The sequence below is a fragment of the Squalius cephalus genome, assembly GCF_949319135.1.
Source record: "Squalius cephalus genome assembly, chromosome: 11".
In the NCBI taxonomy this organism is placed as follows: domain Eukaryota; kingdom Metazoa; phylum Chordata; class Actinopteri; order Cypriniformes; family Leuciscidae; genus Squalius; species Squalius cephalus.
Window position 1 is genome coordinate 22,746,476 of NC_137132.1, and position 24,754 is coordinate 22,771,229.

Below are 24,754 nucleotides of genomic sequence, written 5' to 3' on the forward strand. Positions count from 1 at the left end.
ATTGAGGAAGCACCCATGCAAACTTTTTGCATTGTTGGATTGTAACCTATACTTCTTTGTCTTGAAAAATAATGATTAAAACATCTTCACTGGCTGCTCACATTTAAAATAGCATGAATTTAGTGAGCGGATAGATACAACTTCATTAAGAACAGGCAAAAAATAATAATAATAATAATCAAATCAATGCACCGCAGCTTTTATAATCAAATAAACAACAAAGTTGCAGTCTTAATTCATACTTTATGGGCATATTACACAAACAGAGAAAACAAGCCTCCCTGGACTCCCTGGACTCCCTGGACACAGGAGGTGCAAGCAAGATGGTTAAGTGAGAGAGAGAGACAACAAGACGGCAAGGTAAGAGAGAGAGGGAGAGAGAAAGAAAGAAAAGGCAGGAACTGAAAACAAAGAGCAAGGTGCAGGCGGGAATCTGTCAGTGGGGACGTCTCCTCCACTGACTGACTGAGTGGATTAGAGGTTGGAGGCAGACAGCTTCTCTAAAGCTCCACAAACAAACCCACAGGCAGTGCTAGAACTTGTGTGTGCTCAGGTAAGCTCAATTTCCAGGGGAGGAGGAGAAGAAGCAGAGGAGAAAATGAAAGGGAGGGGTAAAAGTGGCTACACAGAACAATTAAGTGAACAAACATGCCAAAAACTGGCCCTTAGGCCTCCATGTCATCTAATAAACAAAAACCAGACGATGTATCTTCATCCACACAGTCTTGACCACTGCCGAGGGGAATCTTTATAGGTTGAAAGGTGAGAGAGTTTGCTGGGTTCAGCCAAAGAAAAGCACAAGTTTCCACTCTCTGTTAATCTCCATTCAGCAACCTGACAGGTCTCACAAATAACAATTATTGCCACTTTCGTCTCCTATTTATTCTTCCATTTCTCTACCATTTGTCAAGCTTAGCAGTTGCCTTTATTCAAACTAATGCAAAAAAAAAATGTGGTAAAGATTGTCGTACCTGATAAAGAGAGTATTATTTCTCAAAAAGGAGGAAACCAGGCTTTTGTAGTCTATACCTCAATAAGATTAAATGAACCGCTAGATTGTGTTTCTGAAGTGTGTGACTTAAAAAAAAAAATTAAAAAAAACATTGCTGAGAATTTTCATGAGGTGCCTTCAGGTAACTGCTATTTCAGCCTGTATTTGGCAGCATGACAAGTAATGTTCATCTATTCCTTGTTGAGCAGTGTTCAGTCTAAAACTGTATACACACAGAGGGAATTGAACAAGGCAGAACAGTGCTTCTCTTTTTAAGTGAAGTAATTTTGATTAAATCAGAATCACCTTTCTATTTTTTTCCGCATTGAGGGCTGTGAGATAGTATTTCTGTAGTTGAAGGCAGGGTTGGCAATTTCGGAGAGGCTAGCAGTAGCAAGCTAGCTTTGAAAGAGTAAGATCCCACCCCTTCAGAGCATCTCTAAAGCCATGCCTTCTCTAAAAGACATGAAAGTACACCGCAGAGTCTAAATTACCGGCATTAACCCTTTCGCACGTACGATCACACCGGTGTGATCAGTCTAGGCTGGTCCCTGGAGCGTACGATCACACCGGTGTGATTAGAACGGTCAGTGCATCACGTGATCAACTGCTAAATTCAAATGTGCTTTCGCGGGTTGGCTGGCGCTGAGCCAGAGACAGGCGCCCTCAGAGCTGTCATATATCACAACTTTTCAGTGTTTTCAACCACATAATGTTTATTTTAGGCTTCAGAAATATAAATTTACATAAGTACTAAAAAAACAATACATTTAGAGTTTGTAAAATACACACTGATGTCTATGGAAGAGGCAATAAGAATCCTTTCCATTATAATTACGTTTTATTCATATCAGATACACATTGTGTAAGTAACTTTAAAGTTTACTCTATTCTTCTCCCAGTTCACCAGCCACTTACTTTTATGTATTTCGGGAGAAGTGGATGAATTCACGTGTTGTAAATCCAACAGATCCGATTCTCTGAACTGCGTCTGCGGCACAAACTAACATGGCGGCGCCCATCGCGCATACAGCTCAAATAACGCGATCATTGTAAAGGTGTTTAAACAACAAAACACTTCCACTTGCATATATCGGAATATCAGATATTTCATGCCATAGCTAACAAATTTGTGAATATTTTGAATTAAAAAGGAAAACTGACATAAAAGCAGATCATCATTCATTCAGCTCTGTTGTTGCTGCGGCGTGTCACATGACAAGCAATGACGCGTCACCATGGAAACCATAAAGTGACACGTTCTAAATAACGGTCGCCTTGAAAAACTCACGCTGGGGGGTCAGCCAGAATATTTTAAACTTACGTGTGAAAGGATTAAATTACCTCATGTCTCAAAGCACATAATATTATAATAATAACGCAAACAACTTACAGAGCTCTTACTTGTACCACCTGACTGCTGCAGATTCATGTCCGCGTTGATAGTGTTGTTGACCAATCACCGACAGGGGTGGGTGTGGTGAGGTTTTGCGCTCGTGCACGGCTGCCTATGACGGCTGCACGTGAAAACCTCACAACACCCACCCCTGTCGGTGATTGGTTGGAACACTATTTATTTTGGTTTTGAGTGATGGTGATACGGTACCAAGTGTTTTTGTGTGCAGATCTCAGAGCCTAGGCTGCCTACAGAGACGCAGTTTTTGACGGCTTGCTTATGGGGCGGGTAGCTAGCGGATCGTTAGGAAAGATTAGATGAATGTGATCATTTATATTTGGGCCTGAAATCACTGATACAACCTTTAATCATCCTTTGGGAGACCAATTATATTAATCATTGGGAACATGAGCCAAAGGAACAACTAAACTGAAGAATCTGCCAGCAAATAACAGCATCATTTTGAAGGGCAATTTCAACTCCTCTCATAAAATGATGTTAATTAATTACTTGTAATAGATGTAATTTGGCCTCCATTAGAATAGGAGAAGGGCAAAGGTTATTGGTAACAAAAACATTTTAACAACAATTCAAATAAAATTATTCTTAAGGCAAATGCTGATGCAGTGGGCATACGCATGTAAATATAAGGTATTCAATAAGAAAGACATAATGCATTGCATTTACTGGATTTATTCACTTATACACCCCATATGTATTGTATATAACACTATATGTAATGGCATGTTATGAGTACTTGATATGGCATGTTTTACCATGTTCTTTTGAGTCAAACTCCCATATGTGCAACTTATTTGGCTAATAGACATGAAATCTGATTATGATTCAGAAAGCAAGCCCTCAGACGAATTGACTGAGAATACTGATGTTTTTTTCCACTACGACTGCCTAAATTTCCCAACAGCTCAAGCCTATGATTAAAATATTTTTATCTGAGAAGACAGATACACTTTTAAACACAGCAATGCCTCATAAAACAAACTGCTTAATCTGACCACACATCTAGTAGCATTTTCTCGACTTTATTCAGCTTAGCCTAAATAAACCCTATATAAACCCAACACAATCTCTACAAGCAACAAAAATGCCCTGTTTTACAACCTGTATGAGCTGGTTCAACTTCTATTGCATTAATAAAAAGAATAACCAGTCTTTTAGATTAATCTCCATTTTTCCCCCTCTTACTATACAAACACAACCTGCAGAGTGATTTTGGCTGCTGGAACATGACAGGATACAGCTGTATATATGAGGACTCACAATCCAGTGTGGTTGCCTGATACACTGCCTGTGAAACAGCCGCAGGGGTACCTGGGGAATTTAGTTTGACTGCCACAGTGGCTCTGATGCGTACAAATAACATCAGCAGCCTGGCGGACTTGCTATCAATGATCCAGTATTAGAGTTTCATAAGCATACAATTCACAAATTAAATCCTCAAAACTGACCCTGCATCTGAATATGTGTACTTTCACTGCTACACGGTATGAAAAGAGCCTCAAAATAAGTCAAATAAATAGGGAATTGGGATGCATCTAATGACTAACACTAATAAATGGTTAATTAAAAAAGTCAAATATGATTAAGGTAGCAATTTCCACTATAGGCGAGAAAAGGTGACCACACTGAAGCAAAGCCCTGTGCTGGTTTGGAGATTTGAAGCCCTCAACATGTCTTTATGCTTAACGGTTCACCTGGTGGGTACAATTTTAAACATGTAAGGCACTCTCTTTCATGGGGAGGAACATGAGTAACTTACCAATAAGCAAATGTTAATGCATACTTGAACTGCACAAGGGTTTAGGAGAGCCTCTAGATCTTATCAACGCCATTTCACAAACGTTTCATGAAGGTGAGGACAAAGTCTGTCCATTTAAGGAGATGTACGTGTACCATTATAGGTGCACACTGCACATATGGATTAAATTGATCAAAAGTGACTTTAAATACATTTTTTATACATTTATGTAAAAAAATACAAATAAATTCAAATTCCATTTCAAATAAATGCTGTTCCTTTAAACTTTCTATTTATCAAAGGATCCAGAAAAAAATGTATTGTTTAACACAAAAAAATAAGCAGCACAACCATTTTTAACATTAATAAAAATAATAATAAATGTTTATTGAGCAGCAAATCAGCATATTAGAGTAAATGCTGAAGGATTATGAAGACTGGAGTAACACTGAAGACTGGAGTAATGATGCTGAAAATTCAGCTTTGCCATCACAGGAATACATTACTTTTAAAATATGTTAAAACAGAAAACAATCATTTTAAATTGCAACAATATTTTCAAAATATTACTGTTTTTACTGTATTTTAAAAGAGATGCAATCTTTATGAGCATAAGAGACTTTCATAAAAATCGTACTAATCCCAAACTTTTGAATAGTATATCTTAAAATGTTCGTCCAATTACTGCATTCAGTCCGAATGCAATGATATGATGTCCTGTCAGCAAATGTATTTCCATTCCTCTGCACACCTGCTTGCGCAGACATCACACGTTATCACCGCGGCCCGTAAGGCCATGCAGAGTTGTAGACAGACAGTCACCGAGTGCCACAAACAAAAGCAGCCACTATTATTGTAATGTTATGTGCTTTAAGACTTGAGGTAATTTAATGCCATGTCTCGTGATGCATTGCAGACTCTGCTCTGGCTGTGAGCGTTCATGTGTTTTGGAGGAGGTATGGCTTTGGAGAGAGCGCTCTGATGGAAGGGTGTTATCTTATGCTTTCAAAGGTATAGCTTGCTATTGCTAGCCTCTCCAAAATTGCCCTAACTTTAACCTTAGGGAGACAATGGAGTAATTTCCATCAACATCATTTCCACTACAGAATGGAAATTAAACAAAATACATAATTAAACATAGTTGTGATGCAGTGGAAATGATCATGATGTTTCAGAAAATTACAAAATTCTCCTGCAATTTGAGAATATACACTGTCGAGATGAGATTATGTTTCAGAGTTTATATAGTAAACTTATATAGTAAACTCAGCGCTTATAACTGAAGAAGCACAAAATTCCTCAATCTTTTGACAAGCCTTAAAATGAAAGGAGAAATCTTCATTTAGAAAACAAACAGCAATAAGACAAAATGAGGGATTCTTGAGCCCTTTCTGTAAGGAGTGTATGACAACATTCAGCAGAATCCCATTGTACAATTGCCAAACTTCAGAAGACACACACACCTCGTGCCAACTTCTGACAGACAAAGGCTCTTTGTGCCAGTTAATTGTGCCAGTCAATTGACTCAGCAAATGAGTAATCTAATTAGCATGCACACAGAACAACAGCAGAGAATGTCAAATTCATAAAAAAATAAGTCAGTCTTCATCTTTTAAGCTTTTTGCTTTTATGATACAAAGCAAATGATTAACAAATTAACCTACGCAGGAAGAGTTCAAACTCATTATGCAGATCCGAAGTAAACCATGTAAAACGCTCTGATTTAGTCTTCTCCCAACCTCTTTAAATATTCATATATCTACATTCCCATATAGAACCATGCAAAATGACGCTGGTTTTCACCAGATGATTCCACTGTGGCTACAGAAGATTGGGAGTTGGAGGTGAGAGCATTTCTGGGGAAAAAGAGAAATTGCACCATCACAATACAGCATGTTTCTCTATAGCCATGGCGAAAGAGAACAATGAACAGGCTGTCAGGAGGGTCTCGAAACGTAAAGCGTCCTCAAAAGCCCACTAAAACAAGCAATCAGCATTTGCATATGTAAAAGTGGAAGCCTTTAATGTTTTCAAGTGGGCTGTGTGTACAAAAACGAATTAGGGAAGACAGGTAGGACCATACATTTACAAGAAAATCAAATAATGAAGGCATAGCTTTGTAAAAATGTATCAGAGCTTCAAACAAAACTCATACAACTTACTCAGCATTACCTAATTAGCCCGACAATGGCAGTCATTAAGACAGACAGTCATCCTTCTCAAATGATATTATGGTGGCTAAATTTAGACGAAAGCTTTCATCGCACAAGTGATCTTCAAAGTGGAACACTTGTTTCTAACATATGAGCTCTAATTTTATTTGGCAGTCAAGCAATAAGTCCTTAATTGCATTCTGGGACTTCTACCTCACTGGGTACTAAGTGCACTTGGTGGGCTTATAATTGGACAGTTTCATTCAATCCATGAGTGAGAGTCTGAGACTGAAATATTTTTTTCAATAAAATGATTAAAACCCAACCAAAGTTTTCCAGCCCAATATGCCAATGTGTCAATCAAAAGACATTCCAGACAGAACTAAATCGTACAGATTCTAGTCATTGCTATTGCAGTCACACCATCACAAGCACTTCGTGAGCACACAAAGAAATGAAGGATGATGCAGATAGGAATGCACACTTTTATAATCCAACTAGTCCTATTTTAAACATCCTGAGGCAAAAATAGTAAATAAAAGTTGAAATGGCTTACCATTGTCTTCAATGGAAAAGTGGAATGCGTCGCTTGTGGCATTGTCTCCGTCTCGAAGCACGTAGCAAATATGCATGTCATCAATGTCAGCTGAAGGAGAAAACATTCAAACAGATAAGTAACTTTTTTTAAACTATATTAATAAACTAAGTTGAGATGCACTTTATTGCTTTATATAGATACTAAATAGATCAAGATCCATTGTATTATGCATTTCATTTTTCAGAATCTATTCCAGTAATATATTTTTATAATGATCACATACTCAGATGCAAACATTTCTATACAGTATATAGAAATTATATTATATTGCATGGGAAATTATATTGCAAGGAAAAATGTTTTTTTTTTATATATAGAAATTATATCTTCAGCTGTATATTAAGTATCTTTTCTATACCTAAAAAATACATATTAGTACAGGAAGCAGGAGTTTTCAAACTTTTTAATGTCAAGGACCTCCAAATATATAGGAAATCACACAAATATAAAGGCAGCTATATATATGTATATTTTAAGACTAATTTGAACTGATATTAGTAATGTGTGATATTAAAAACTAAACAATTGCCATATATGTTGCCATTTACTCCTGTCCTAATGTAATAATATGTACTCCTTATAGGTACTAATGCACTGCACACACTTTAGGGGGTAGAAAAGGCACAAAGAAGAACTCCTAAATGTAAAATCTTCGCACATTTTTCCTGCAAGTGTAGCCATCCCAAATGGCCCACATGATGTGAACTCCACAGGAACTATTACCTAACAGCCATCAACCCATGTGTCAAAGTATAGACTTTGAAAAGGTGAAAAGGACCATGAGGGTGCAGGGTTCCATTTAGGATAGGGTCTATATGAACCAGGTTGAAAAATACGTTCAAATAAGGGCATATTGTTCATCTGCTCCTTCACAGAGGGTTGCAGGCACCAGACTGCATTATGTCTGAGATTCGTCAGCTGGGCAGTTTTTAATTTAGAGTGAAAAAATATATATGACACAAAAGCCATGATACATCAATTCCCTTCTGAGTGAAAGGAGCCACAGAGCAGCAGGTCTCCAGCTGGCACCCATCTATTAATTTCTCCATCACCTTCTCTTTTGCTCAAACTTTAGAGTGCATTTAATGTATTTGTTTTCTCTGAGAGGGTGTTGCATCAACAGCACTAGCCTATCTTCAATATTTGATGTCAAAACATTTCTCTTCAAAGCGGTCAGCTCATAAAAATGTAAACCCATCATTTTCAAATGCCCGCAAGGGAGCAGCAACTTTATTTACTGTCAGTAGCCCACACCAACACCCCCCACCCCCAACTGTGCTAAATTCCCTTGAAATATTCAAAGAGAATCCTCAAAAAGGAGCTTATTTCGAAAGGGGAAGCACAGTGGCAAGTTGAGCATGTCCCCTGCTAGTTTTGACATTTACAACTTTGTACAACTATACTAAGGCTTTCCTGATATGCCTGAAAGCTCAGAAAGCTCTTTATTGTAACTCTTTGACTTGTGTAACACGGTTGTATAACTGTTTGCTTTGTACTATCTATTGGTGAAAAAAGACTTGTAAATTATTGGTCTTAATTGATGCCAAACACATCTTACAATAGATACTGATGCCATTCTTCTGATTCATTCTTCAATGTGGGCACTTTTCCAGATAGGCTTTTCAGGACAATCATCCCTCATAACACGGTTCAGAAAATGGTAAGACAGTATACAGTATAACAGTTCACCCAAAAAGAAAAATTGTCATCATTTATTAACCCTCCTATTCAGGCTGCTCTTCTCCAAATAATAAAAATGGAAGAAACTTGAGGCTGTCAAGCTCCAAAATTGAAAAAACGGCATAAAAGGGGTCTATACTGTGAAACTATACTGTGTTTTCATAGTGATGAACAGACTTTTTCACTAAAAATCCTCTGCAATCTGCAGTAGCTCTCAAATCAAACTCAAACCATTGACGTCAATGTTGTTTGGTAGTGAGACAATCCAAAGCAGTGCTGATGCACCATTTTTCTCATCCATATAGACTTAGGTTTTAGTTTTGGGGGACAAACTGATTAAATTTAAGAATGCTCCTACTATTTTTATGATAATTTTTTTGTGCCTTTTTGTAATTTTGTAACTCCCCCCCAAAAAACAACCTGAGCTGATTTGCTTCCAGGGTTGCTGGTCTGTTGGTTTTAGAGGGGTTGTGGACATTTTTCTTCTAGTCAAGCTGGGATATATATATATATATATATATATATATATATATATATATATATATATATATATATATATATATATATATATATATATATATTCAAGAAGGGGTTGACAGACTCATTTCCGATTCACTTTTATTATATGGAAATGAGCAGCCAAGATATTCTTCAAAAACTTCACCTTTTGTGTTGCATGGAAGAAAGAACATCTTTTGGGTCTGGGACAGCATGAGGGTAAATAAATGATCACAGCATTTTCCCTTTAATATAGTATTCTCACATTTATGTTAATCCAGTATTCTCTCACATACTATTATGATGCATTAAACATTAATCTACCATTAATATTAATCAATTTAAATGTTTTAAATTAATATAACCTATTGCATTAAATTAACATCAAAAAACTTACCTTGGGTAAATGTGGTGACAGTTGCATTGCCTTTTCCCAAGTTAATGAGATAGCCATGTTCAGCACCCACAGTAATTTTAAAAGTCACTGCTCCTTGAGGGCTGTCTCTATCCTCTGCCTTTAAAGTTTTACTAGTGATTAGGAACCCAAGGTGACCAGTAGGGAGAATTCTTATTGTTGTACCACCCTTATTAGTCACAACCTGCGGAACTCCGTTGTCCACCGAAAAAATTGTGATTTTCATCATCTGGGGTTTGCGAGTTGCATAAACAGTGTCAGGGAACACGTAAAAGTCTGTGTGAGTTCCGTCGGTGACCATAAATGAGAAGCTGTCAGAAGAAGACTCGGTTCCATCGTGCTTGTAGCGGATCATGTTTTCATTTAGGTCCTGCTTGGTGAAGAAAGTGACAGGTCGGGTGTTGTTAAACAGCAACTTGCCGTGCACAGGCACCTGGGTGATTGTGAACTTTAAAAGCTGGTCGGCTGTATCACGGTCCTCCACCGTCAGCTCAAAAGGAGTGATTAACTTATTTTCACCTTCATTAACAACCAGTCCGTGAATGGTGACCACAGGCTTTTTGTTGTCAACATCCGTAATGGACACACGAAAGGTGCGGAACACAGGGTTGTAACCATCAGTCACCTCAAACTCGAAGCTGTCCATCTTCACCTCGTCATCAGCAGTGTGGATGTAGTATATTTTATTCCCAGCTAGTTGAAGCTGACTGAACGAACTAATGGGCATCCCTGGTACATCAGTGCACTCTAAGTGTCCTCGTATAGGGGCACGAGTGATGGTGAACACCAAATGCTCATCAGGGCTGTTATGATCACTGGTGCTGAGCAGGTCTGTGGTTAGAGTCACCCTTCCTCCTTCTTTCAGAGAAACACCTTTGCTGATCACATCAGGGAACACCATGTCTATTCCACCCACGGTTACATAGAAGTACCTGTCAATCAAGGGGTTAATGCCATCAGTAACATCAAATTTGATAAGGTCACGAACTCCCTCTTGTCCATTGTGAATGTACATGATCATATCTTGGTCAACATCGTTTTGTGTGAAATTCATTCCAACGGTTACGTTTTCAAGTGTTCCAAATGGTGTTCGCTTTTGTAAAAATCCTTGATTTGGACCATAACGGATGATGTAGGTCAGAATGCTGTCTTCTGTATCCAGATCAGTTGCTTTTAAAACTTTATTGTTGATTATTTTCACCTCTCCTATCTCTATTTCAAGGCCATCGTTAATCGCCATCCTTGGCGTTTCATCATCAACCAAAATGACCATAATCATGACGGTTTTCTCCACCGTGAATTTTCCATCAGTAAGAAGAACTTCAAAACTATCCTCTGTGTTTTCTGAATCATCATGCTCGTAGACAATACTTGAAGCCTCTCGTATCTGATCAAGAGTGAAATTTGTGACAGGAATAGTGCCTGAGGTTAACTGATTGAGGATATATCCATGTTTCGGAGGTTTTGAAATAATAAACGTGAGCTCACCCACTGGAACATCAGCATCAGCGCCATTTAATATTGGAGTGTCAATCACAATGTTCATGCCTTCCATCACAACAAACTCTCTCATATGGATCTCTGGCTTTTCGTCATTGGATGGGATTATCACGATTGGAAAAAAGTGTCTCTCTGAAAAATTTATCCCATCTGAGCACCTGAAAGTAAACCTGTCCTCAACTGGCTCGACGCCTTTATGAATACTTTGCACATAATAAATGTGGTTTTCCCGAATGTCTTTGATGGTGAAAGCACTAATTGCAATCCCTGATCTGGATTTCTCAGAGCCTGGTGCAGGGGAGATGTTTTCTACGTATCCTGAGGTGGGCTGCACAATAATTGTGCAAAGGAGGTCATCATTAGGGGTGTCAATGTCATTAGCACTAATATGTGAAATTTCGATAACGTTTTTCTCACCCTCCACGACAATGAATCGGGGGCCCACGAAGACCTCAGGGGCCTGACTATCCAACGGCAGAATGGTGACCTGCACACGAACCCCTTTGATTTTATTTCCCCCAACTGTCCATTCATCAGACATATCAGTGAGCGTCAAATTAAAGAAGTCGAGTTTTGTTGTCAAGCCAATTTCTCCAGTACTATGTGTATACACTACCAATCCACTAATGATGTCTGCTTGAGTGAACCTATTGGACGGCACACCATTCACTAATATTTCACCAAACACTGGGGGTTCCTCCACGATAAAGGTCAACCTGAGGTCATCAGTGTCCTCGTCTCGACCCTGAATGACATTGGTGGTGATCTCAGTTGCTCCGTTCTCCAAAACATCTATGTAAGAACCGATAGTGCCCTCTGGAAGACTGATGGTTGGTGTTTCGTCATCAATGGGCTTCACATTGATCCTGACTGTGATTGTGACAACGTGGACACCGTCGCTGACATCAAGCTGGAAGAAATCACTGGTTGACTCATCACCGTTATGCATGTAAGATATTCTGCCATTAGATATATCGTCCAAATTGAATGAATTCCCTTTAGTCATATCAGTGAATGTGTATTTAACCTGACCGTGCTTTGGAGGCTGGGTGATTGTAAACAGAATCTGTGAGCTGTCCGTGTCTGCATCTGTGGTGTCCAGCTCAGCACGTGTGATGACATGCACCCCTCGCTCTTGCAGGGTAAAGCCTGTGTTGGTGATCTGGGGAGGCTTGTTGTCAACAGGCTGTAAAAATATAGTAAAAATTCCATTGGCACTGTTTCCCGACATGTCCTCGACTTTGTAATGGAACTGCACCACATGTGGAGTTATTCCGAGCTCTAGATCAGGAGGCTTGTAGGCTATCTTGTGATGGTTTATCTGTGCCTGAGTGAACTCGGTGACCTCTGAGTTTGGACTCTCAGTTAGAACGATGCTTCCCAGAATGCCAGGGCTGTTCTCATCTGTGTCAGTGGGTGGCTGGGTAATTGTGTACTTCAGGTCCCTGTCTTCCGAGTCCAAGTCTGTGTAGCGCAAGAATTTCTTTCGAAAATGGGTGAGCTGGTACTCGTGGACGGTCACTTGCAGGGTGGTCCCGGGGTACAACTCTGGGGGGATATCATCAATGGGGAGAACTTTGATGATGAAAGAGTTCTCACCTGATTGGTTCGGTGGGTCATTGTCATCTTGCACACGGAAAACAAACTGGTCCATGATGGTTTTTGTATTATGTGGTCCGACATGCCTGTAAAACAGCTTTCCTTCTGTGATGTCATACTGGAACCACTCGGTCACTACTTTCTCATACATCTCGTCCTCAGCATTGAACCTCCATGTGGATGGATCCTCTGGTGCATCTGATTGACGAAGTATTACTTCTCCGATATTAGAGGAGGGAGGCACAATGATGAATTTAATAGTTGAATCCTCAGAGTCTATATCTGCCGCACTAAGCATTAAAGGAGAAATGGGCATCATTTGGTTTTTAAACAAAAATAAACCTGTGTTGGCATTGATTATGGGAGGTTCATCATCAGTTGGCACCACTGTAATGGGAAATAGAAACTCAACTTCATTTTTGCCATCTGTCATTCTGAAAATGATATTATCGCTGTACGTATCGCTGCCATCATGCTGGTAGATTACGCTACCTACATCAAGATCTGCTGGGGTGAAAAATTTTTGCCTGGACCCCAGAACTGTGAGCTCTCCGTGGCGGAGCCCATTAATTACTGTGATTTGGACGTTGTCTAAATTGTCCTCATCGCTAATTTGTAGGTTTTGTGAGCTGGACAGTGGCCTGGACTGACCCTCATAAAGCAGTTGTCCAGTGTTACGGGTCACAACCGGTGCTAGAGTGTTCATGGGCTTAACTACTATCATGAACGCAAAAGGGTCTGATATAGCCCCCTCAGTGTCTACAACTTCAAATTCAATTTGGAAAATTCTCTCTGCATCTGAATCAACAGAGGGAGGCTTGTAGGCTATTTTAAGATCTTTCAGGTCTGCTTGATAAAAAGACGTGATGGGCAAATTCCTGTCATCTGTGCTTACAATGTAACCCTCCTCAAAGGACAGCGGAGAAGTGATGTTAAAGATTAAATCATCAGGATTAGATTCCACATCCTCAGCGGCAAGCATGTCGTGGGTTATAGCTGTCATTACGAACTGGTCGACTTCCATCATCATCATTGCTACAAAACTCGGTTTAGGAGCTGTGTTTTCCTCACCCTCTTTTATAAGCACCACAATCTGGAAAAACTCTTGTTTCAGTACATTCACTTCTTTGTCTTGTAACTCTAAATACATGGGAATATAATCTCGGTTTGGAGAACGATGTGCAAAAGTGTGCTGATAGCGAATGTCCATTCTGACAAATTCATCACAGTTCACTGGTTTGCCTAATTTTCCATTATCAACCAGCTTTCCATACCTGGGTAATGAGCTGCCTCTGGCCAGAGATGTAACTTTACACAAATGAGCATTTCTATCATAAGTAAACTCCAGGATTTTCTTATCAATAGGATTACTCATTCCAAGCAGTTTCTCTACAACTACAGGCATGTGTTTGGTCAGAATCTCAAGCTGAGTGAAAATCACCTCCACTTCCATCATAAAGGGAATGATGACTGTATCAGTCTGAGTATCATATCTGAGCTGAAGTCTTACTCTGTCTTTTGAGGGGCTCCTGGATCCGAAATGCGAGTACTTTACATCATTGGGACCAAATTCACAAGGAAACTTTTTCGGGGACAGCTGTCCTGGTCTCTGTGACAGTGGGTCATTATCCAGAACTGTTATGGTGCACTTGTCTCCTGGCTGAACTTGGATAACCAGATCATTGATTGGATCAATATAAACAGATCTGCCGAAGGGAACCCGTATTCCATTATTGGCAACAAGAATAGCATCCTCTGAAAGTTCAGATCTTAAACCGTAGGTTAATCCCAAACTCTCAAATCCCTGTGTAGATGCATGGCGAATCAAAGTCAATATAAAGAGAAACAAGTGCACATGACACGCTCTACGTTGCCGCTGATCTGTTATACTCCAAGCCATTTGTAATGTGAGCCAGAATTACTCATTCACGTTCGGCACAATCCGTGGCAAGATGAGAAAGTGGGAAAAGTTAAAGCGCACAACAGAAAAATCTCCCATTCGCATCCGCGCAAAGGTGCATCATTCTCCCTGAGCAGCTCGCACTCTGAATAAACTTCATGCCTCGCGGAGCCGTGCGGGGGAAACCACGCCCCGCTCTCACGCTATTGACTGAACTTTACGATGGAATTCGTTCGGAGAGCTCTGATTGGTCGCACGCACTGTCACACAAAGGCAAGCGGGGACAGATCGGCATTCAGAAAGAATGACTTGGTGTGGCGTATTATGGCAAGCCGTATTAGCATTCCTTCCTTTAAACTAACTACTATCTATTATTATTGTAGCCAAGTTTAAGTTTTTCATCTGGGTATATTTTGAGCAAAAACGGTGTTTTTTTGTTTTTTGTTTTTTTTTTGTTCCTTCTTTTCTTTTTCACGACCTCCTGTCGAAACGAAAACCTGTCAGAATACGTTTAATAGTAGGCTAAGCCGATTTTGAGAATGTATAGTTTTGAACCTGTGCTATAAGCTTTGAAATAAAATAACAATGACATGCACTTCAGAATTTCCTCTTTATTTTAATTGTAATAGCCTATAATTGTAATCTAAAATGTTATTTATGTATGACTACCTTTTTTACCAATAGGCTACAGTAACACATTACCACAGTGTAGCCTTCTTGACAGAATTTGGCACAGTCATCACCATTTGTACTGAACAGGTAACCTAAAATTCCCATCATAAGAGTGTTCAGACAATCAATGGTGATGTATTCCGTAATTCTGAAATTATTTATTCTTTGGTTCCATGAAATAATCAGAACAAAGCAATAACATTCTTATTACCAAATAACATGGGTAACACTTTACAATAAGGTTTCATATTACATTACTTAACATTAACTAACAATAAACAATACTGCATTAACTAATCTTAGTTGTTGTTCATGTTCATTTCAACATTTATTAATACATTATTAAAATCAAAAGTTGTATTTGTTAATATAAGTTAATGCATACAAAACAATGAACAACTATTTTTATTAACTAACACTAACAATTATTAATGAATGTTAAGAAATATATTTCACACTGTTAATTCATGTTAGTTACAGTAATACATTAACTAATGTTAAATGAGACCTTATTGTAAGTGTTACCATAACATTTTAATTCTGGAACAACTGAAAGGGATAGATGGATACCCTGGTGTTCTTCATTTTGAAGCAATGCAGTTTGCTTTGACAACTATGACAAATAAAGTGAAAAATAGTCAGAAAGCATAAAACAAATGATGTAAGATGATGTAAAGATTTTTTTTTTTTTTTTTTTTTTCATTTCTATAATGCTCTAACATGCATTACATCTGCTGTGCATTGTGTCAGCTCTCTCTGGTGGTGAAAAATAAAATCATGAACTTCATTGTGCAGATCGAGCTTACACTTATTGCAACAATTTTTCTGTTCTTTGCAATATATGCAGTTGAGGTGAATTTTATTCTAACATTTATCTAATATGTGAAAGAAAAAGACACCCTATTGATTTAATACAAAATAAATATTTTCCAAATAAAAGGCAATCATTCTGTAACCTTGAAAACAACATGTTGTCTTTACAAAAATATCCTCTTAACAAAACTATAGAACTGCTGCTTCTTACACAGCACAAATGGGTCTGAATTTATTAAAATATTTAGCTGCTTTTATATTTTAAGAATGGGGTCTCTTACATTTGGGGTCCTTAACATTAAAAAAAAAAACATTAAAAAAAATATTATATAGGCTATATAGATAGATATATTCATTCAAACATTGCATTGTTCTCAAGTCAAGTCAAGTCAAATTTAATTATATAGCGCTTTTTACAATACAGATTGTATCAAAGCAGCTTCACAGTGATAACATGAAAATAATACAGCAAAGTTTGTTTCTAGAAGAAAATTGCATCATCATCCACCTTAAGTAAGGCAGATCAATAATAATGTTGAATATTAAATGTCCCCAACTAAGCAAGCCAAAAGTCAAGGCAACAGTGGCAAGGAACCAAAACTCCATCAGGTGACAGGATGGAGAAAAAAACCTTGGGAGAACCCAGGCTCAGTCGGGGGCCTGTTCTCCTCTGGCCAACGTGAGAACAGTGTATGATTATGATTCAGGCATTACAGGTCAAAAGTCAGATTGGATCAGAACATTCAGAATATTTATCCAGTTCCATCTGGTTGGAAGTCGGAGTCTTCACGCCGGTATGAAGACGAGTTAGTTGAGGATCAGTGCCGATGGCTGTCGTGTCGATGAGGCCTTCACAGGGCTGATGAGGCCGGCACCTCAGGGATGCGTCATGGATGGGTCCAGGCGCTGTTTCCACCATCTGACCTGGATACGGACCGGATTCGGCTGACTTCATTAAACCTCGGAATAAACAGAAAGACTAACATTAGCGTAGATGCTATCCTTCTTATGATGTAACAAGTACATCAGGTGTTATAGGAAGTATCCCCGGTTCCGGCTGACCTAATTTATGCAGCCTAATAATCATTTAACTAATTTGAATAATAGAAATGTATAATGTTCTATATGAATGCCAGGTACTGGGGAAATAAACCATTTAGTGCTTTGTAAGTAGTCAGCAATATTTTAAAATGTATATGATGTTTAATAGGGAGCCAATGCAGTGTTAATACAGGGCTAATATGGTCATACTTTCTGGTTCTAGTGAGAACTCTAGCTTCTGCGTTTTGGACCAACTGGACTTTGTTTATTAAGCATGCAGGGCAACCACCCAGCAGAGCATTACAATAATAGCCTTGAGGTCATGAACGCATTAACTAACTGTTCCGTATTTTTCATGGAAAGCATATGTCATAATTTAGATTTATTTTTAAGATGGAAGAATGCGGTTTTACAGATGCTAGAAACATGGCTTTCAAATGAAAGATTGGTATCAAAGAGCACACCCAGGTTCCTAACCGATGATGAAGACTTGACAGAGCAGCCATCAATTGTTAGACAGTATTCTGGGTTAATACGTGCAGAGTTTTTTTGCCCAATAAGTACAAACTCTGTTTTTTCAGAATTAAGTAGTAGGAAATTACTAGTCATCCAGCTTTGCATTACGTTATTTTTGTGAATTGGTGTGTTTCGTCAGGCGCGAAGAAATATAGAGCTGAGTATCATCAGCATAACAGTAAAAACTAATTCCATGTTTCCTAATGATATCTCCCAAGGGTAGCATGTACAGGGTGAACAGCAACGGTCCTAGTACTGAGCCTTGTGGTACTCCATACTGAACTTTTGATAGATATGACATCTCTTCGTTTGCTGCTACAAACTGATAACGGTCAGATAAGTATGATTTGAACCATGCTAGTGCAATTCCACTAATGCCAAAATAATTTTTGAGTCTATTCAAAAGAATGTTGTGGTCGATGGTATCAAATGCAGCCCTAAGATCGAGTAACACTAATAGAGAAGTATAACCACGATCGGATGATAAGAGCAAATCATTTGTAACTCTAATGAGAGCTGTCTCAGTAGTATGGTATGGTCTAAATCCTGACTGGAAATCCTCCCAGATACCATTTCTTTCTAAAAAGGAACATAGTTTTGAGGATACTGCCTTTTCTATTAATTTTGACAGAAAGGGTAGATTCGAGATCAGCCTGTAATTGACTAATTCTCTAGGATCAAGTTGCGTTTTTTTAATAAGAGGTTTAATAATAGCCAGCTTAAAAGTTTTCGGAACATATCCTAGTGACAAAGATGAATTAATGATATTAAGAAGAGGATCTATGACCTCTGGAAGCATCTCTTTCAATAGCTTAGTCGGTATGGGGTCTAACATACATGTTGTTGATTTAGATGATTTAACGAGTTTGGGCAATTCTTCCTCTCCTATAGCAATGAATGAATAAATGTTTTTCTCAGGAAGACTACAACGCACTGTCTGATGCAATACTGTAGTAGATGGTTGCATAGTTATAATTTTTTCTCTAATATTATCAATCTTGTAAGTAAAGAAGTTCATAAAGTCATTACTGCTGTGCTGTTTGGAAACATCCGGTGTTGGAGCTTTATTTTTCGTTAATTTAGCCACTGTTTCGAATAAATACCTAGAGTTGTGATTGTTTTCTTCTAAAAGTGTTGAAAAATAAGCAGATCTAGCAGTTTTTAAGGCCTTTCTGTACGCAATTGTGCTCTCTCTCCACCAAATGCGAAAACCTTCTAATTTTGTTTTCTTCCAGCTACGCTTAAATAACACTTGCCTGATGGCTTATGCTACCACTAACCCGGACGTCGAGGTCACTTCCGTGATTTGGGAAAAGCCCATCAGAAAAGTCCTGGCAGAAAGTGATGCATAAGGATGTAGTGTAATGAAGCCCAGTTCCAGGAATGCACTAATATTTTGTTGGTAGTACCAGTTTGCACACCTCTTTAACGTTAATTTTAGTGATCTCCGACTGGCAAAGTCGAACATCATTAGTGCCAATTTAAATAATAATCTTAAAGAATTTACGATTAACATTAGCCAGCACTTTTAAATTTGCTTTGATGTCAGTCGCTCTGGTTCCGGGCAAACATGTGACTATGGTGGCTGGTGTTTCTATTTTCACGTTCCGTGTAATAGAATCGCCAATAACTAGTGCACATTCAACAGGATTCACAATGGGTGTTTTGCTGAGTGGGGAGAATATATTTGTTATGGTAATTGGAACGGAAGCACAGTGTTTTGTCCCGCGACTACAGCATCTCACGGTCACCCAGTTGCCCTGCTGCACAGGCTCTACAGCCGGAACCGAACAATGTACAGAGTTCACTAGCTAGTCGCATCCAAAGCAGTATCTAAAGCCCTTGCACTCTTACTATCCTCAATTAAAGTTTGATGCGTGTCACTAGTTCTGAAATCTTCTCCGTCAGGCTGACTATCTCCCTGCATTTATCACATGTAAAGCCCTCGGTGCTGACAGAGAAGGCTATACTATACATGTGACATGAAGTGCAAGTGGCAATAATAGGAGAAGACATGACTCACCGTGTTTGTTGACTGATCCTACTCACCACAGTTGTTTGATGGACTTGAAAAGGCGACAGAGAAGAAAAGACGGCAAACACAGATGGCAGATTAACAGGCTAGCGGAAGGCTAGCGCGTTTTGCGAGCGATAGTGATTTAGATTAAAGCTAGCGAAGTCAGATCAATGTGACAGACAAAATTAGATAATATCAGATATCTGGTTGATGAGTACGATATATTTAGCGACAAAAACAACAAGGAAAGATAGTAAATAGAGATTCAAAACCGAAAGCTGTACGGAGCTTACAGACACAAACCACACGGCAGTGAGGCAGACCGGAGCAATCGATCCTCAGCGATCGAGGATCGATAGCTATTCCAGCTATGATACCATCTAAATAAGACTCTAAATCAGGCATGTAAGTTATTTAGGTCAAATGTTCCTTGGGACTGTAGCTGTATTTCACACATGCGATGGGTTTTATTGACTGATAAGTCATGCACATCTTTCTGTGCAGCTGCCAAAGGATGTGAGAGAACAGAGCAGGTGTTAGGGAGAGAGGAAGAGAAGAGAACATAATACACTCAACAGCGGTCTTAAGTCATAGCATTATATTTTATTCAATAAATGCGATACAGTTTGTAATACAGTAATGCTTGCATGGTAAATTATATAGACATATTCACCATTTGAAGTGCTTACATTTAACCCCTAAATGCATGAATGTTTCACCAATCATTATTACATATTCGGGTCCACCCGGATCGATATCTAACACGGATGGATTTCTACCTGTCGCGATAATACAAAACTAACTATTAAAACTATTAATTTAAGGTAAAGGTGAATTGCACTTATTCAGGAATCAAAGATTAAATTACTGTTGTGCAGAAAAATTTTACTTACACTGTTACTCACCTCAGGTTGTTAGCAACCCTATACAATTTATCCAAAAAATGAAAGGGAAAACAGGCATTCTTTTATAATTGTATTATTTTTTTCTTGTAATATTGCTCATAATGAATTGATTGAGGAATACTAAGAAGGTTGATGTCTAACTTTAAAAAAATGAATGAGGAGGGGGTTAGTGAATGACATCCCGGGTCACTAAAGACCCGAGGTTTGCGTTTAAGGGTTAAGATGGTTTCTTTAGCGGACATAAACAGGGTTATTTAAAATGTCTACATACACTTTATATGATATACACTTTTACAATTTATCCAACCAGGACTTGTGCAAAATCATCCATGATACATTCTGCAAAAATGATACCATGAAACCAACTTTAATTAATTATATTTATAAACATCCCTGCCATAAATGCACAAATAAACCTCCATCTACACATAAAGTCACACAAAATCACACAGCCAACTATTCTGGCATCCTGCTGTTTGGCTGATGTTTCCAGAAAGGCTTAAAATTATCACAGAGGAATTCAGCCCTGTCAACACCCCCAGTGTGAATCAGACAGATCAGATTAGAGGTGCCTAGTGCTGATTTATGGACCTATTGCCCATTCTTGAGTTATTTGCAATTTTTGTTTTTAATGCACAATCAGAAGAACTTAAAGGGTCTTAATTGTATGACGCATTACCAGATTTAATCTGGCATAGTGTTTTCTCATATGTGTCTTGCATGAAGAATGAAAAAGGTTTTCCCAACTCTGACTTCAGGGAAATGGTCAAAGTGAAAGCTCTTTTTTCATCGCCTGGCTGCTGCCCTGTATTTAACATAATGGTTATTTTGGTTTTATTGGATGTGTAGGAAGCTGCAGATGTTCACAAAAGATGAAAGGCAGCAGTGAAACAGTCAGCAGTTTGAGTGTTAGTCAGACTATATTTTCATGTGCATTTAAAACAGATTTGATCATTTTTCATTAAATGCACTCAATATTTTATATATTTTGTTTTCACATGGTTATAAAGTCTTGTTACAGAAAAATAATGTGTAAGAGACTTTGAAACCTCTTGCATCCTTTTGCATGAGCCCAGATTATTGTCATTACCTCAGTCTGATCCTGCTCGAAAATTACAGCATGAGCTCTCTACATCTCTATTGATAGAGTATAAACCCAGTATTACCTGGGTTTCAATTCAAATCCATTTATTTTCTAAAGCACTTCCTCTAGGGGACTTTCCACTTAGGATTGTATGTTCTATTCAAGGCTTGATTTAAGCATATACCCTTCCTTGCTATTATGAGTAACGCACTTTTGACACCAGACAGTACAGCGGTTCGTCTTCTTTTTGATGCATAGTTTTTCCAGAACATCACGTGGTTGTGTGCCCAGACTTGACATGTTGGTCAGGGAATTTGTTCCCTGAGGGTGTACTTACACCTGGTCACTTTAGATCAATTTTACTGCAATCTGACTCCGCACATTACATTTGTTCAAAAGATTGGGTTCAGACTTTTGTTTTCTTTATGAAATAAATGTTTTATTCAGCACTGATGCATTAAATTGATCAAAAGTGAGAGTAAAGACATTTATGTTTGAAAATACTATACATGTCTGCATCAGGTTCTGTCTTGTTGATGTAAGTGGGCTTCTATGACAAATTAGGACACACAAACATTACCTTGCATCATTCATAACTGGGTGTTGGAATAAAATGTTAAAGAATTAAAGCAGAAACTTGTCTTGTCTTACATTTGAAATCATTAGCCTATAATTTAAAATGGCTTAACAGGATAATTGAATATCATATGGATAATCACAGAAAACATGCTGTGCTCTTGAATGCTGTTGATTTTCCATTTGGAATTCAACGTTCGTAGCTGCCTAGCCTCGCAGTTGTCATTCTGCCTTTCCACTGCAGCAATTGCTGAGCTTATCAGGTCTATTTTTTGCTCGAAATGCTCTCGGTTGTGTCTCATTACTGCTATTTTAGTTCACTACTGCATTATGTCTTTGATTGGACATGCTTTCCATCCGGAAGAGCTTGTTGTAAAAACATGTCAAGGCAATTTTATGGCAGACAAGTTCAGGTCGGCAAACTGAGGTCAAAACAGAATATGTCAGCGGTGCAGATGTCTGGGCTTGTCTTTGAGTCTATAAGGAAAGGGTTGAGAAAACTGATTTGGAGAGAAAACATCAAAGAAAGTATCATCTATAATTATGAAGATAGTTTTAGATCTACAATCAAGACATATTGTTCATATGCGTTTGCATGAAATGGTTTTAAAATTACTTTAATGAGTTGTTCTGTGATTTTCCATAAATATGCAACATAGCTAGATAGAACTCATATGCTCGTCTACATCTGCATCTTGTCTAAACAACCGTTACATGCACTTAGAGGTAAAGATACTACCGTTCCAAACTTTGAGGTTGGTAAGATTATTTTTTTTTATATGTATTTGAAAGAACTCTCTTATGCTCACCAAGGCTGCATTTATTTGATCAATACTACAGGTTTTTTTGTTTGTTTTTTACAGTAATAATGTGAAATATTTATAAATACAAATGATCGTTTTCTATTTTAATATATTTTTAAAAAGTAATTTATTCCTGTGATGGCAAAGCTTTATTTTCAGTGTCACATGATCCTTCAGAAATCATTCTAATATGCTGACTTGCTGTTTTAGAAACATTTCTTAATATTATCAATGTTGAAAACAGTTGTGCTTCTGTAACATTAAATGTCTTAACTGTCTTTTATAATCAAGTTAGTCAAAATTATCCCAATATTTGAATGATCGTGTCACACATTTCAAGTTTTTTAAAGTTAAATCTGTCTCTAATTAACACTGTTATCATAATCAAAGTGGTTCACTTTTATTATATTACACCCAATGTGATTTATCTACATGATATCTTGTTTTGAAACTTTCAAATTTGGCCTAAAACTATATTTGCATGAGATGAGTATAACTGATGCTGAAATAGTAATGAGCAGAAAGATAAATTCATATTAAAGTTGCGCCGGTGGCGCTTAGAAATAAATTAGTCGTAGATAATTAACATCAGAAGTTACTCAGTTATTAAACAAGCTCGCTCAGGAGAAACCCCTCAGACCCTAAACTTTTAAACAGTTGTTAATAAGTCTCAGGACCTCCAGCTGTTCAATGGTCAGTAAGGCACATTAGGGGTCATTTGTTCTAATCCTGCTTTGGGCCAAATCTACATCCACACCCAGCATGATACAATTTCTGCCTGATGGACCCTCATGCCTGTCTACACCCACTCTCCACTGCTGCACACTGTAGAAAGAAAATGTTTTAGCAGAAATATGTTTCGTATTATAGCGTTTTGAAAGCCTACAAGGTCTTTTAACACATACATATTTAATTTCAGGTGATTTATTTCACATTGTATAATAGTGATTTTTGCTTCCCTGTAAAACATTTTTTTTTTTCTTGTTACATTTTGCAAATGCCATCATCCCTTTCACTTAACACGTTTATTTACAGAGTAACCAAGGTCTGTAAGTGTTGTTTGGAATTACAGTTTTTCTTAATTGCTAAATCACATTTCTTGAAACCATCACTCATTTTCTCAAAACCTTAAACACAAAACCAAATTTTCAAACCACATTCAGAGAACCTCTGACTCTTCTGGCAAAATCAAACAATTGCCTCAAAACCATTTTATCTGTGCTTAAATTCAAACAAGGCTTTCAGATCATACATACATGAGTCAATATTATAAACACTACAGATCATTCATTAGACACTAAAATGGAGAACACAGCATCCAAAGCATGTAGTTAGTTACAGAACAAAAGTATATTGTAACAAAGTAAATCAATTTTGCAATTACGTAAAAAAGTATAGTAAGGTGAATGAATTGTATGCTGTATGTACTGTTAAGTATAGTATTGTACTGAATATTGTATTGAATGTCTGTATATTCAGCACTTGCAAATACAGTGACCCAACTGCAAAAGCCAAAAAGGTTACAGTAAGAAATTCTAAATGAAAAGCATGTTACAGTACACTCAGAAGAGTTGTGCAACTGAAAACAATCAAGGTCAGTGAGAGAGATTCATTCTGTTTCAGCATCATGTCTTCATGTTGGTCTGGTGTCATCTCTGCAGGCAAAGAGAAAACCCATAAAGCCAGATCCAGCCTTGACAACATTCTCCACACCTTGTTCTTTCTCGTCCTCGTCGTTCACCACCTCTTATACACATACTCTTTCTCCTCTCCTTCTTACAGTATATTGTCCCATCCATTGTTGGTATCAACATTCAGTGCAACATTTTGAGTCAATT

The 24,754-nt window shown here is 38.0% G+C and overlaps 1 protein-coding gene and 1 long non-coding RNA gene across 2 annotated transcripts in view; one reads left to right on the top strand and one right to left on the bottom strand.

The window, feature by feature from the left end:
- Window positions 1-14,619, bottom strand: part of frem2b (FRAS1 related extracellular matrix 2b) — a 104,590-nt gene extending 89,971 nt beyond the window's left edge. Inside the window, exons 1-2 of the mRNA XM_079885169.1 lie at window positions 9,473-14,619; window positions 6,856-6,945 (exon numbers count right to left, since the gene is read on the bottom strand). Coding sequence (XP_079741295.1) covers window positions 6,856-6,945; window positions 9,473-14,489 — 5,107 coding nt within the window. The 5' untranslated portion in view covers window positions 14,490-14,619. The remainder of the gene's footprint in view (window positions 1-6,855; window positions 6,946-9,472) is intronic.
- LOC307166689 overlaps window positions 1-24,754 on the top strand; it is a 428,201-nt gene that overhangs the window by 115,209 nt on the left and 288,238 nt on the right. The gene's annotated exons all lie outside the window — the stretch shown is intronic.